The sequence below is a fragment of the Chiloscyllium punctatum genome, chromosome 44 (assembly GCF_047496795.1).
Source record: "Chiloscyllium punctatum isolate Juve2018m chromosome 44, sChiPun1.3, whole genome shotgun sequence".
Lineage (NCBI taxonomy): Eukaryota > Metazoa > Chordata > Chondrichthyes > Orectolobiformes > Hemiscylliidae > Chiloscyllium > Chiloscyllium punctatum.
In genome coordinates, this window is record NC_092782.1 from 27,591,249 (window position 1) to 27,605,630 (window position 14,382).

General features: G+C 38.8%; 1 protein-coding gene across 1 annotated transcript in view; it reads left to right on the forward strand.

Annotated features, from left to right (window-relative positions):
• The window catches only part of trmu (tRNA 5-methylaminomethyl-2-thiouridylate methyltransferase), a 35,243-nt gene extending 33,753 nt beyond the window's left edge, over positions 1–1,490 (forward strand). The window contains 2 exon segments of the mRNA XM_072562550.1: positions 135–215; positions 217–1,490. Of these exon segments, the coding sequence (XP_072418651.1) occupies positions 135–215; positions 217–297 (162 nt within the window). The 3' untranslated portion in view covers positions 298–1,490.
• The last annotated feature ends 12,892 nt before the right edge of the window (positions 1,491–14,382 follow it).

Sequence of the window (14,382 nt, forward strand, 5' to 3'; positions counted from 1 at the left end):
TAAATAGCATCTTAGTGTATTTTACTCCACTCTTCCAAGAAAAGAAAATTACGAATGCTGTGTATGACTTAAGTTAAGATTATACCTGGTCAATCAACATGTAATGTTTGATATTCCTATGTTGTTGGTTACAGTTTGCTGTACTCTATAATAATCAAGAATGCCTCGGCAGTGGTAAGATTATGGAGCTTGGCCCATCCATGTACACACTTCAAGAAAGAAGAGGGGACAGAATTGGTGAAACCCAGAAGACTGATAGAACTGGTTAAAGACCTTGCCACACAACCTTCAATTTAACATGAAAAGGTGCTATGAGTACAACCAGAACTGTTTGGATTCTAGCATGTTCATAGATGCAAATGCACTACAGTTCACCATAATAAAGTTACATGGCTAAGGCCTGTAACCATCAATGTGCTGCAAGGATCAGTGCTGGGTCCACTACTTTTTGTCATTTTATAGAAACGAATTGGATGTGAATATAGGAGAAATGGTTAGGAAGTTTTTGGGTAACACCAAAATTGGAGGCGTAGCATACAGTGAAGAAGGTTATCTCCAGTATACAACAGGACCTTGATTTGATGGGCTGAGGAGTGACAGATTGAGTTTCATTCAGATAAACATGAAACGTTGTATTTTGGTAAGGCAAATCAGAGCAGGACTTAAGAGCAGGGTCCTAGGGAGTGTTGCCAAACAAAGAGACCCTGGGTTGCAGGTGAGTAATGAAGATGTTGGGTATACTTGCCTTTATTGGTCAGTGCATTGAGTTGGGAGACTATGTTGCTGCTGTACAGGACATTGGTGAAGCCGCTTTTGGAATACTATGTTCAATTCCATATCCCTAATGTAAGAAAGATGTTAAATTTGAAAGGGTCCAGAAAAGATTTATAAGGATGTTGCTGGGGTTGAAGGGTTTGAACTTAATGGGAGAGGCTGAGAGGTTCTTTACAGAGATTCAGAAAATCATGAGGGGCATGGATAGGGTGAATAGCCAAGGTCTTTTCCCTAGGGTAGAGGAGTCCAAAATGTAAAGGACATAGATTTAAGGTGCGAGGGGCAAGATTTAAAAGGGACCTAAGGGGCAACCTCTTCATGTAGAGGTGGCAGAGGCTGGTACAATTATAACATTTAAAAGGCATTTGGATGAATGGGAAGGGTTTTGAGCAGTCTGTTTCCATGCTGTACAACTCTGTAACATTTAAAATGTTAACAGAGGAAGTTATCACTGTCTTTTGTGATTCTGCTTCCTATAGAGTTTAATGGCTAGAGGGTAAATTTTTAAAGTCTTTGGACCTGGGTCTCAGTCCATGGACCCTCTAGAAATTTTGGGAGCAGAGGTCAGTGCAACCAATTTATGGTGGTCAATTTCAAACCCCAGTTACCAAAACATTCTTTAAATGATCAGAGAGAGAGATGTGCATTTTGTCAATCATTTTTGTAATATGTTTTCACATGGAATTAATAAAATACCTTTATTCTATGGACCTATTTCCAATGATCTATAAGTAATAAATCATTTAATGATTGTGTTCGAGTTTCAGAATAAATGATTAGCCTATAGAGTGGGATTTATCAAATTATGGAAATTAAAATAATAATAAAATCGTGAATGGGCACAACCAAACATCTAAAACAGATGAGGCATCTTTCACCAAAAGTGGTAATAATCCAACAGGAGAATGCCAACAAGCATTGGTGCAGGTTTGCTAAATACATTCACAAATGGGCAGTTAATTGGACTAATATATAAAACAGAGACAGTTGTTTACTATACCTATTTATTTTAGGCTTTAGAGCACATTCTTTCACCCTTCTGATAAAGTACCTCCCAAAATATTAGCCAGTTTGTGAAATGCTGACTGCCCTGCTTTTAAAGTAAAAGTCTGTAAAACAAAAAATGAATTTAGTGTCCTTACTTCTTATTTTCAAAATGGAATTGTTGTTCATGTTCAAGCGTGTAACAAAAAAAATCTAATTGATTTGAAAAGCAAATTGTTCTTAAAAAGTTGAGCCTGATGTCACTGTGACCAAATGACCCAAGGAATGCATAACAGTAAAACAAGCTGCAAAGTAGGGACACTATTTCAGCTCTAAGCCTATAATTCAGTTACCACAGTAAAGGTCACACGTTGCAATATCATGTAGTTTTCAAGTAACACTAGCTAACAGCACTGTACACTCTCTTCATATCATTAATATTACAAAAAATGAAAGAGTTTTGAAGATTGAGAAAATTGAAGAAAAGTGGATTGGTTTAGAAAGAGATTAAGGAAAATGGATGATTGTGCAATTGAACCAATGAAAGGTGATGGGTATACAATAATTTGAATTGAGAGAATGGAGATACAGGCTGGACTGGTAGAGTATGGCCAAGGTCCTAAATGATTAGTGTAGGTAGATGCACAGTTTGAAATCACTGCAGAAGGATAATGCATCATTGAGTGTTTAATGAAAGGCCGATTTCACAGAATAGAGAGTAAGCAGAATAATTCTGAATGAGGCACAGTTCAAAAAGTCAACTCAGAGTATTTGGAGTCATGGAAGAAAGTTAATATTGAATTGCAGAGGAGGTGAAAACAAAGACAGGTAATATTTGGAGTTTAGTTCCCAGTCAAGCGACAGGGGTTTAGTTCAGTTGTTCACTGGTTTGTGAAGCAGTGTAATATCAACAGCATGGGTTCAATTCCCATGACAGCTGAAGTTACCACAAAGGCCTCTCCCCTCACCTGAGATTTGGTGGCCTTCAGTTATAAATCACCCACCAGTCATCCGTGTCTCTCTCTCTAATGAGAGAGCAACCCTATGGTCTGGTGAGACTATAGTGACTCGATTCTTGGTCAATCGTCTCACTCCGTCATTAATGCTGTTGAAAGATATATCACTTGGTAAGCAAAACATTCCAAAATGTCATTATGAAAATTACAACTTTTATGATAATTATTTCTGAAAAGATATAAGAAAAACAGAAGAATCAATTCTGTGTAAGTACTAGAATAACAAAGTAAGAACTGTTTTAAAATAACCTTTTGTTTGAGGAAGCTCGTATGGATCAGAGAGCAGCATAGAGTCATTATTCATAATTATCATACTTCATCTAATATATAATATGCAATTTGCAGAAGAGCCTGCTAAATAGACTTTAATTTTATCTAATCTGCTAACGGATGGGCTCTGCTGACAATTAGTAGCAAAAGACTTGACTATGACACATGTCTGCAGTTAGTTTTGTTTATGTTCAAATAATTATACTTTGCTTCATAGTGTTCAGCAAAGTATAAATTAGTGAAGAGTAACTCTTAAACATTTTCCTATTGCAGATATTATATTTTGGAGCAGTATGTTTTAAACTAAGATTAACACCATGCTAAATTGTCATTAGTAAATAATCCATTTTTAATTTTTGTCACTTGGAATTCTGTTTGACTCCCACTGCAAAATATTTTCACAACTGACAGCCAGGAATGCTTTACTGTCTTAATGCATCGTCTGTACTAATTGCCAGAAGGGACATGGGCTTAGATTTTACTTTTCAGCCCCCCAGAAATTGCCTTTCTTCCAGACAAGAGAGTCTATCCATAGTGAAGAGCTGGAATGCCATTCAAACCTACTGTGAGGGAGCTGCCAAGCCTCCATTAGATTCCTTTCACATCCATATTATATCTCAACTAAGTGTCCCTTAATAGGAAATGTCACCCTGTCTTCACTGCAGGGAAGCACCTATTCAGTCCCTCCTCGTATTAAATTACCTGGTGTCTACTTGATTCATGGCTATAAGGAATTGCTTGCTTTTGTCTGGTACTCTATGGAAAAGAGTTGATTATTACTGGCAGAGAGATGAGCTTGCAGCTAATAGCCCTAATCTCTATGGAGATGCTGAGAGTCTTTTGAGTGTACAATATGCCTGGAAATGCAAGAAACATGGGGTCTTCTAGAATTTAATTGTAGGACCTCATTTATTTTTTCTTACTGTCTTTCTTGCCAGCAGCTTGCTTCAAACTCTGGCATTTGTTGTACAGGAAGATATGTATAGGTCTGAAATGCACTTAGCTGCTATATTGGCCTGGTTTACCTCCCTTCTGATACTGTGGTTCCCAAATCCAGAAAATCAATTTAAAGGCAAGTAAACGTCCATGGCTATTAATTGCTGCAATAAATTCCAATCTACCACTAAATAAGGTTGGGGCTTTGCTGAATGGTGTATTCGCAGGTATCCACACACACCCTCTGCTAAACCCAAAAGTGAATGTGTTGACGTCTGGGTGTTTTTAAATCTAACAGAACCAATGTAAACTACTCATCCTACCCCACAAACCATCCATTCTTGTAAGCTACAATTTCCCCCATTGTCTCTGTAGCAAGGATTAAAATTTAATACATTTTATAAACTGAGCTTGTATTTTAGAAGAAATTAGTGTCATGGACAACTCACTATAAACTCCAGAGGTTATGGAAAATGTGCTGAATTCATTTGCAAGGTGATTAACCTCTGTCATTCACAATCCATTCCCCTCCCCAACTCTGCATGTTTCTCAACTTATTTACAGCTTCCCTTCTTAAACACCACTGCATCCTATCTCCACCATTTAGAGATTAGTACTTCACAAATCTAATTTTATATGACAACAGTAATGGCCTTGACAATTTATTCCATCATGGAGGCACCGTCTTCAACTATCACATGCTTCTACAAATTCAGAAGGTTTTTTTTGTCCACAAAATGGATTTCTAAATGTAAAATAAAACTTTTCACATTAGGCTTACCTCCATTGAATGCCGCTGTAGAAATAAATATCAGCCTAACATTCAATGCTTCGCTAAAGTCAGGGCTGCTCAGGATTCTTGAATACTGGCACATCTTTTGAGAAAAACATGTAAAATTATTTGCATTTGGAGCCAAGAGGAGCAGGATCACTCTGTTCAATCAGCCTCTTTTCACCCTCAGCCACCATCACTTTTAGGTCTCAGCACATCGTTAATTTACTTAAAATCAGTAATCTGAGTATGACGTCTCAATAAATTAATCAGAGCATGTATATATTCTGTAAAGTTGTCATTGGACACATTGTTATCAAAATTCCATTATTACCAAACTTTTATTTCTCAAACTGGCATTAAACATAATATTTATTACATATATACTGGAACATGGACTATTATTTCAGTGACAAACTTGCTTGTTAATTTCCATAGAAACATAGCCAAAGTAGTAAAATTCAGTCAGAAGTTGTGTTTTTTGGAGGGATTTCTGCCATGAGGCTGAGCAGGTTTTATTGCCTTATCTTGCCAAATTTGCCTCATTAGCAACCTAGTTTTTTACAGCATCCCTCATCCAATTCCCAGCGCATCTTGCCACTTCCAAAACAACTTGCCATTGCCATTCAGCAGAGATCCGAGAATTCACTGACGTCTGCTCTGCACATGGTAGACAAAGTGGAGAGGAGCCAACACCCTGGTGTATGGGTGGGGACCTGGAGGTCCAGTAGTGGCACGACACTATGCCAGCTTGGTGCAGTCACTTGGAGGAATGCGCAGCAATGCAGGAAGGTCAATGACCTCCACTCTGCTAGTGTAAGTGCCACCATCTTCTCTCCAATACTTCAGACTCACTTTATCTCTGTTACTGTACCTGCATCCCAGGGCTCATGCTCTACCACTCTTATCAATGCTTGCAACATCTCTCACTTGTCACCCAGCCCAACCTTCAACACAACTAACCCTGCATTATCTGTCCTACCTACTCACTCACTCAGCAACAGTTCCCCACCCTGCACCAGCTTTGCCATTCACTTTCAATTCCCTTAATACCTGCTCCCTCTCTCAATCCAGGAGGAAAATTGCCCCCAGTAGGGCTAAAAAATGCAAGACAGATGCTAGACTGCCCTACATTCGGCTCCTCACTCCAATATGAAAAGCATCCTGACTATGTCCAAGCTCTGGGCTGGTATCAGGCTGACCTTAACTAACTGTATCAGGAGTTAGTAAAAGCTATCCCTCTTGACTTGACAGAAGCTTGCTAACAACAATGTGACGAGCTTCCTGGCTTTGTGTCTGTGCTAAGCAGCAAGGCAAGACAGAATTAGTCGGAGTCATATATGTCTGGCTGAGGGTGCAAAGTGTGAAGTGGGAAGGAATACTGAGAGCATCCAGGTAGGCTCACAGTGAGTGAATGCTACGAAAGCAAGCAAAGAGCCCAGACCTACCGCTGGTCCAGTCCATGAGCTGGTGCAATGGTATTAGCGAGTGCAGTATTGAAAAGCACAAATGGATTGGCGGTGTGCCGTGAGAGTCATTAGAAATTAAAGCATCAGATGCCAATGTGCATCAGTGAGCAAAAATTAGCTCAGGTTTCAGATGTCGAGCTTATTGTTGAGTTTGGAAGGTAGAAAGATGAATATTAACAAGGTGAGTTGGGCTATCATCAAGGTATTTAACAAGCAATAATCCCCCTTTAATCAGGAATCTTGTCACTACCTAATGAGAAACTTGCCATACCACTTGTAAAAAGTGTAAACGATGCCCCGACATTGAAGTTGGCCTCACTGGATTGCTTGCCAGATGCTTCCTAAACTCTCCCAGAGCCAATGTCGCTCAGACCCCTACACGATTCCACCTGGAGAAAATTTGTTTTGAGAATGTGGAGCCATGTATTTCAGATTTATGTAAAATTGAGTAGCTCTTAAAAAATAATTAAATAGGATGTTAAAAGATGTTAAAAGATGAACAGTCAGGTATGTACCTGCTATAATATATCTTTAGGTGGCATTGCTAAATTTTTTCTCTCTTCAGTTTTATCTGAAAGCTTCACACTAACCAAGCAAATTATAGGTTGAAATCAGAGGATTTTTAGACGAGAAACCTAGCTACATATTTCACAAGTAGTCAGCACCACAGAAATCTCTTCAGTGTTTGTTAATTGATCTTGCCAATGATGTCATTTAAGAATTTAAATATTCTTTTGCACAGTGCACTATTTCAGTTCAGAAAACAGCATCGTAGCAAAATGAATGTGAAATGTCACTTCTCTAAAGCTTTAGTTGTACTTACAAAAGCTAGTGACTTTGCTGTCTCCTTCCATTGTAATACAGAAAAAAAATAAACTGCTGAACAAACCATAATGACATGATTTGCATGACAAATCCTGTATGTAATGATCTGCTCTACAGCATTGCCTTTTCTGCACAGAACCTTTCATTTAATCTGTTTATTAAAATAAGCTGTATTAAAGATTTTTGACTCGTGTTTGATCTTCCAGATATCTCAAGATAAAGCATTTTATAATTTCATCAGAACTGTTCGTTTAGCATTCATACAGACGTTCCAAACTGAATTGCAGGATTCCTGGAAGACACACGAATATAGATTATGGAATTATTTAATCAAGAACTGAATGAAATTTCATCCCTTAGAGACCATAGAATTCCTTCAGTGTGGAAACAGACCCTTCAACCCATCAAGTCCACACTGACCCTCCAAAGAATATCCCACCCAAACCTATTCCCTATTACTCTACATTTACCCCTGACTAATGCACCTAACCTACACACCCCTGAATACAATGGACAATTTAGCATGGCTGTTCACCCAACCTGCACATCTTTGGACTGTGGGAAAACCCACATGCAGACACGAGGAGAATGTGCAAACTCCACACAGACAGTGACCTGAGGCTGGAATTGAACTGGGGTCCCTGGTGCTGTGAGGCAGCAGTGCTAACCACCGTGCCACCCCATTTTGAAATGATAAATGAAATGGCAGTTGTTTCTAAAATGACTATTAAACGTTATTATGCACTAGTAAAAGTGAAATTGTGAAGTTTTCGTTTGATCAAACTCAATGATTTTTTAAAATGCTGAAAACTGCATGTTTTATTGTACAGTATTTACAATTAAAATTTTATTTGGCTGATCTAAGTAAATGAGCCTTTCTTCCCTTTCTCTGTTATTGCTCCTACTCTTTGAGGCTCTGAGGGATAGCACTGTTCTTGTGTATTTGGTTAGGTTCAGCTGCTGTGTCACTGTTTATTGCTGCCACACATTATTCAGTATTGCTGTTCCATTGTTGCCAATCTCCATTCTGCATATTTTTCTACACAGCCTACAATTATTCAGGAGCTATAATTCCTGAATACTCAACTTGCTGTTTATTGGCTGGACGAATGCCAAAATGCAGTTCATCAAATAATGTGCATTTTGTTAAGACAGTACATAAGGCAGGTTTAAATTTCTGATACTTCAGTCACAGATAAGAGAAACTCTGTCAAACTTAAAAAGATTTTCAAATAACTTCAATTAAAATCAACAAGGCTTTATGCAAAAAAACGTTTTAAATTAGTTTACCTATAGTATTGCTAAAAGGATTTAGATACCCCTGCAAAGTCTAACTTTTAAAAGTATCTTTAGAATGTTCCAAAGCCAAACTTCAGAATACCCTCCCCATTCCTCTCCACTTTACTCCTTTAAGGCACTCCTTAAAGCCTATATCTTTGACCAAGTGTGACCCAGTATTGCCTTTTGTGTCTTGGTGTCATATTTTGTTTTATAAAATGCTCCTTTGAAGCGCCTGGGGAAAATTCATTATGTTAAAGGTGCCATGTGTTGTCACTTGATACTTTAACACCCAGATAGCATATGCAGTTGCTTTGTTGTTGGTGCTAATCAAAGCTATGTATTAGGTAAAAAAAAATTGAACTTGGCCCTGCAATCACCTATTTGTTGAGTTTCCAAGGTCAGATTCATCGCCGAGGCTATGTCAAGACAAATCAGGTCTTTTGGAATTCGTCTATCTCCATTGCGATACGTCTAATGATGACATTTTAGGGTTGAGATAATTTTACTGGTTTAAAGATATAGTGTGTTCATGAAGCCAGCTACATCTGCACCATTTGACAGTTAATATTGTAGAACTTCATAAAAATGAAGACCAGACTCAATGAACAAAGGAACATTAGAATATATGTCTACATTATCAGACACATGATGATAGCTTTTAAGGAGACTTTTGAAAGAAAAACATTTAGCCAGGTAGAAAGGTCACAGAATCGTAGAATCCCTACAGCGTGGGAACAGGCCATTTGGCCCAACAGGCCCACACCGACTCTCTGAAGAGTAACCCACCCAGACCCATTCCTATTCCCCTACCCTATTGCTCCACATTTCCTCTGACTAATGCACCTAACCTACACATTCCTGAACACAATGGGCAATTTAGCATGGCCAATTCACATAATCTGCACATCTTTGGATTGTGGGAGAACCAGAACTTACCTCAGTTAGTTCCGGTTTCTGGGCCAATATCTTGCCCACATGGATGCTCCACTCACATACCTTTAACTCAAGACATGCTCATTTATTCTTGTTTTGAATTTGAGAAAAAAGAAAGAGCAGTGGAAATTTAGCTCGAACACTCTTTCACAAAAGGATCAAATTGACTGTGTTGCCCTGCAGAGTAAACTTTTGACTGTATATGGAACATCAATCCCGTGACAGTCACTCCTTGTTAGCTGATTTATTGGGTTTTATAAATCATGAGTTGGAAAGTACACAACTACTGATGGGAATGATTGATTCATGCATAGTATCCTGTTGGTGTTTTAAATGAGGGAATCCTTAATGAATAGGGCACTTTGGCATCACTCAATCTTACTTTCCTTTTCTGCCTTGTTATTAATCTTTCCTTCTGTCAGGTATCATTTTCATTTCTCATTGCTGGGCTTCTTAGAGTTAAAAAGAGTGCTGATCTAGTAAAAGAAATATTTTGGTTTCTCAGGTCTCTCTATAATTATAATCAAATCAGTGGAATCATTCCAAGACTGATGAATACATGCAAGCTTTTCCTCATTTCCATCCTTCCTAAAACTGAAGCACTTAAAGCACAATACTTCAACTGGGGTCTAATGAAGAACTACAAACTCAACATTACCATTTTTTACTGTATTCAGTCTATAGGTAGAAAGCCAAAGATTAAATTTTCCATTTGTTTGGCTCTCTACACTTACATTGCCAGCATTAATAATCTGAGAATCTGCACAGCAGCTTCTACAGTTAAAATGTTACCATCTGAAGTTCATTTTCTTATGAGAAGCAACCATTTATCACAAAGCAAAGCAATTTTAAAATGACTTACTTCTTTGCTTACCTGTAAATACAACTTTTCTCTTGCACACCAACTTCTTTTCTCTCGTGTCAGAGACAATTCGAGGATAACTCTAAAACACTCCGCAAGCAGCATCAATTTAAAAACTTGAGCCATCTTTTCTCCCAAACTTACTTTCCCTAATGAAAGTAATTTGTTTAGTCTTTCTATTACATCATATCACAACTAAATTATTTACTCCTTCATCAGGTCTTTGCAAATAGAGTCATAGATCAAAGAGATGTACAGCATGGAAACAGATCTTCCAGTCCAACCCATCCATGCCGACCAGATATTACAACACAATCTGGTCACACCTACCAGCACCCAGCCCATATCTCTCTTCCTATTCATGTACCCATCCAGATGCCTTTTAAACATTGCAATCGTACTAGCCTCTGCCACTTCCTCTGGCAACGTATTCCATACACGTACCACCTTCTGCGTGAAAAATTTGCCCCTTAGGTCTCTTTTATATCTTTCCCCTCTCACCCTAAACCTATGCCCGTTAGTTTTGGACTGCCTCACCCCAGGGAAAAGACTTTGTCTATTTACCCTATCCATGCCCCTCATGATTTTATAGACCTCTAGAAGGTCACCCCTCAGCCTCCAAGAAAAACAGCCCCAGCCTATTCAGCCTCTCCCTATAACTCAAATCCTCCAACCCTGGCAACATCCTTGTAAATCTTCCCTGAACCCTTTCAAGTTTCATAATATCCTTCCGATAGGAAGGAGACCAGAATTGCATGCAATATTCCAACAGTGGCATAACTAATGTCCTGTACAGCTGCAACATGACCTTCCAGTTCCTATATTCTGACCAATGAAAGAAAACATACCAAATGTCTTCTTCACTATCCTATCTACCTGTGACTCCACTTTCAAGGAGCAATGAACCTGCAATCCAAGGTGTCTTTGTTCAGCAATGCTCCCTAGGACCTTACCATTAAGTGTATAAGTCCAGCTAAGATTTGCTTTCCCAAAATGCAGCATCTCGCATTTATCTGAATTAAACTCCATCTGCCACTTCTCAGCCCTTGGTCCCTCTGATCAAGATTAGATTAGATTCCCTACAGTGTGGAAACAGACCCTTCGGTCCAACCAGTCCACACCGACCCTCTGAAGAGTAACCCACCCAGACCTATTTCCCTCTGACTAATGCACTGAACACTATGAGCAATTTAGCATGGCCAATTCACCTGACCTGCACATCTTTGGACTATGGGAGGAAACTGGAGCACCTGGAGGAAAACCACGCAGACACGGAGACAATTTGCAAACTCAACACAGATGGTCACCCGAGGCTGGAATCGAACCTGGGACCCTGGTGCTGTGAGGCAGCAGTGTTAACCCCACTGAGCCACTGTGCAGTCATAATCTGAGGTAACTTTCTTCGCTGTCCACTCCACTTCCAACTTTGGTGTCATTTGCAAACTTACTAACTATACCTCTTATGCTGACATCCAAATCATTTATATAAATGATAAAAAGTAGTGGACCCAGCACCGATCCTTGTGGCACTCCACTGGTCACAGGCCTCCAGGCTGAAAAACAACCCTCCACTACCACCCTCTGTCTTCTACCTTTGAGCTAGTTCTCCCTGTATTCCATGAGATTTAACTTTGCTAATCAGTCTCCCAAAGGTGAGGCAATATTGTAAATACACACATGCTCTAATAATATTTCTGAGTCCAAAACTGTCTAACAAGTTGTACATAGAAGGCCCCTCAAAAATATACTGGGACTCAGGCAGGTAGAGGAATGGAATTGATTTATCAAACAGCAAGGCTGTCAGGACTGTGTCGACAATATTGAAATTGCTCCTTCAGTGTTTACGAACATCTTAATAACACTAAGTAAAATGAACCACCAATGTGGAAAGTGTGGCATATCTTTACTTTGCATCAACGTACAAAAATAAGATGTAATGTTCAAATTGGGAGTCCAATCAGAACTGCCATTTTGTATACTCACTTTACTCTGAAGCAGTTTCCTAGTACAATGTGTTGTGGATCCAACTGGGGATCTGGTGATATGCAACGAGGCAAATTTAATAAATGATTTCAATGGAAAAAAGATCCCCTGGGAAATGGGAGAATTTAGTATTAAGTTGGAAAGTGAGAAACTTGGGTTGAAACAACTAGGTTAAACCTAAGTAAGGGTAATGAGAAAGGAATGAGAAAGCAGATTGGTATAGCAGCTTCATGGGTGTTAAAATACAAGTAGATTGCCAACTTGGCCAAACAGCATGGGATTCTGGGTATGGGACATATCGGCCAAGTAAAGCTCTGTAAATTTCAAACCCAGAAACTAGACACAGTGCAAACATAGCCAAGTGCTAATGATACTGGCATAGCGTAAAATGACACATCTTGTCAACAGTTCAACCAAACAAAGGAGGAATGCACATTTTCAGGCAAAAACCAGAGGGAGAGAGAGAGAGAGAGATAGAGAGAGAGAGAGAGGTGTACCCAGGCCCTGATACACAAAGAAACAAATATTAACAAGTCATCCAAATGATTGATAATGCTTCAAACGATTAAAGCGAGTCTCCCTGATTGGCCAGAACTATAGAGAGTTGCAGAATACCATCCAAAAAGGTATAAAAACAGAGGTTACTGATAGATCAATCAATTGGATCTTCTGGAGATGAAGCAGTGGCCAGTGTGGCAAAGGTGAAGACGACTGACCGTCCGGAATGAGAGAGAAAGAATGATGACTTCATGAAGCTGACTAAATCTACAAGACACTCTGAGAACTAAGGGAGTTGGATAGGATTAGGAATAGTATTGTTAGTGTTAAAGCCTTACTGTTACTTGTTTCTTGATACAGTTGCAACAATTTGCATCAGTACCAGCTTGTGTCTGTTGTGATTTGAACATTCTGATCTTGTGGGACATCTGACTAAATTCATTTATAATCTATTAGTTAATGAGTCTGACAGGTCCAAAGAGCTCAAACCCTGGAAAAGGAATTTAGCAGAGTAGACAGTTGACAAACAATGTCAGAGGTTTAAGAAAATAGCTCATAACTTCACAACAAAGATATCCAAATGGAAAAAAAGTAAAGCAACCATAGTTAACCAAAAAAGTTAAGGATAACATCAAACTGAAAAATAAATGGTAACAATAGTCCTAATCTGGAAATATGAAATGTTTAAAAGTCAACAAAAGATGGCAAAAAAAATTAAAGAGTGTGAGAATAAACATTGAGGGTAAATGAGCAAGCAATATCAAAACTGACAGCAAGAGCTTCTTGAAATAGATAAAAAGGAAGAGAGAGAGAGACTAAAGTGAACATCAGCTCCTTAGAGAATGAAGCTGGGGACTTAATGGGGAACCAGAAAATAGCAGAGGAATTGAATAAACACTTTGCATGAGTGCTGATGAAGAAGACACTAATTCCAGAGTCACAACAAGCTCATGAAGGGGAAATCATGCCTGATGAATTTATTAGAAATCTTTGAGGAAGTAAGAAACAGTAGATGGAATTCATTTCCAAAAGTAGTTTGATAAAGTACTACATATTTGACAGTGGAATAAGAGCCGCATGGTATTTTGGGAGTGGTATACCTGCACGGAGCAAGGATTGGTTAACTTTTAGAACACAGCATTGGAATATGGGGGGGCATTTTCAGAAAAGCAACCCATAACTTATTAAGTACCACAAGGATCAGTGCTGGAGCTACAATTATTTGCAACATATATTCGTGACTTGAATGAGGGAAGGTAACACATTATAGACAAATTTGCAAATGGCACACAAAATAACCCTAACCCCCCAATAATGGATGGAAAGGCAAGTTGTGAGGATGACAGTCTACAGAGGGATATAGACATGTTAAGTAAGCGGGCAAAACTTGGCAAATGGAATATTATAATGGAAAATGTGAGGTTATGCACTTTGGCAGAAGGAATGAAGCAGCTGAATCTAATTTCAATGGAAAAGGCTGCAGCACAGAGGAACTTGGGAGACATCATACAAAAATCACAAAAGGCTACAATGCAAGTTCAAAATGTAATGGGGAAGGCAAATAGTATGTCACTTTTTTTTCAAATGAATTAAAGAATAAAAATACGGAAATCTTAATAAAACTGCACAAGGGACTAGAAAGACTACACCTAGAATTCTGTGAAGAGTTTTGAACTGTACACTTTGTACTCTTGAACAGTATCTAAGGAATGATAAACTGGCATTGGATGCAGTCCAGAGAAGGTCACTAGGTTGATCCTGGGTGTCAGGGTATTTTCT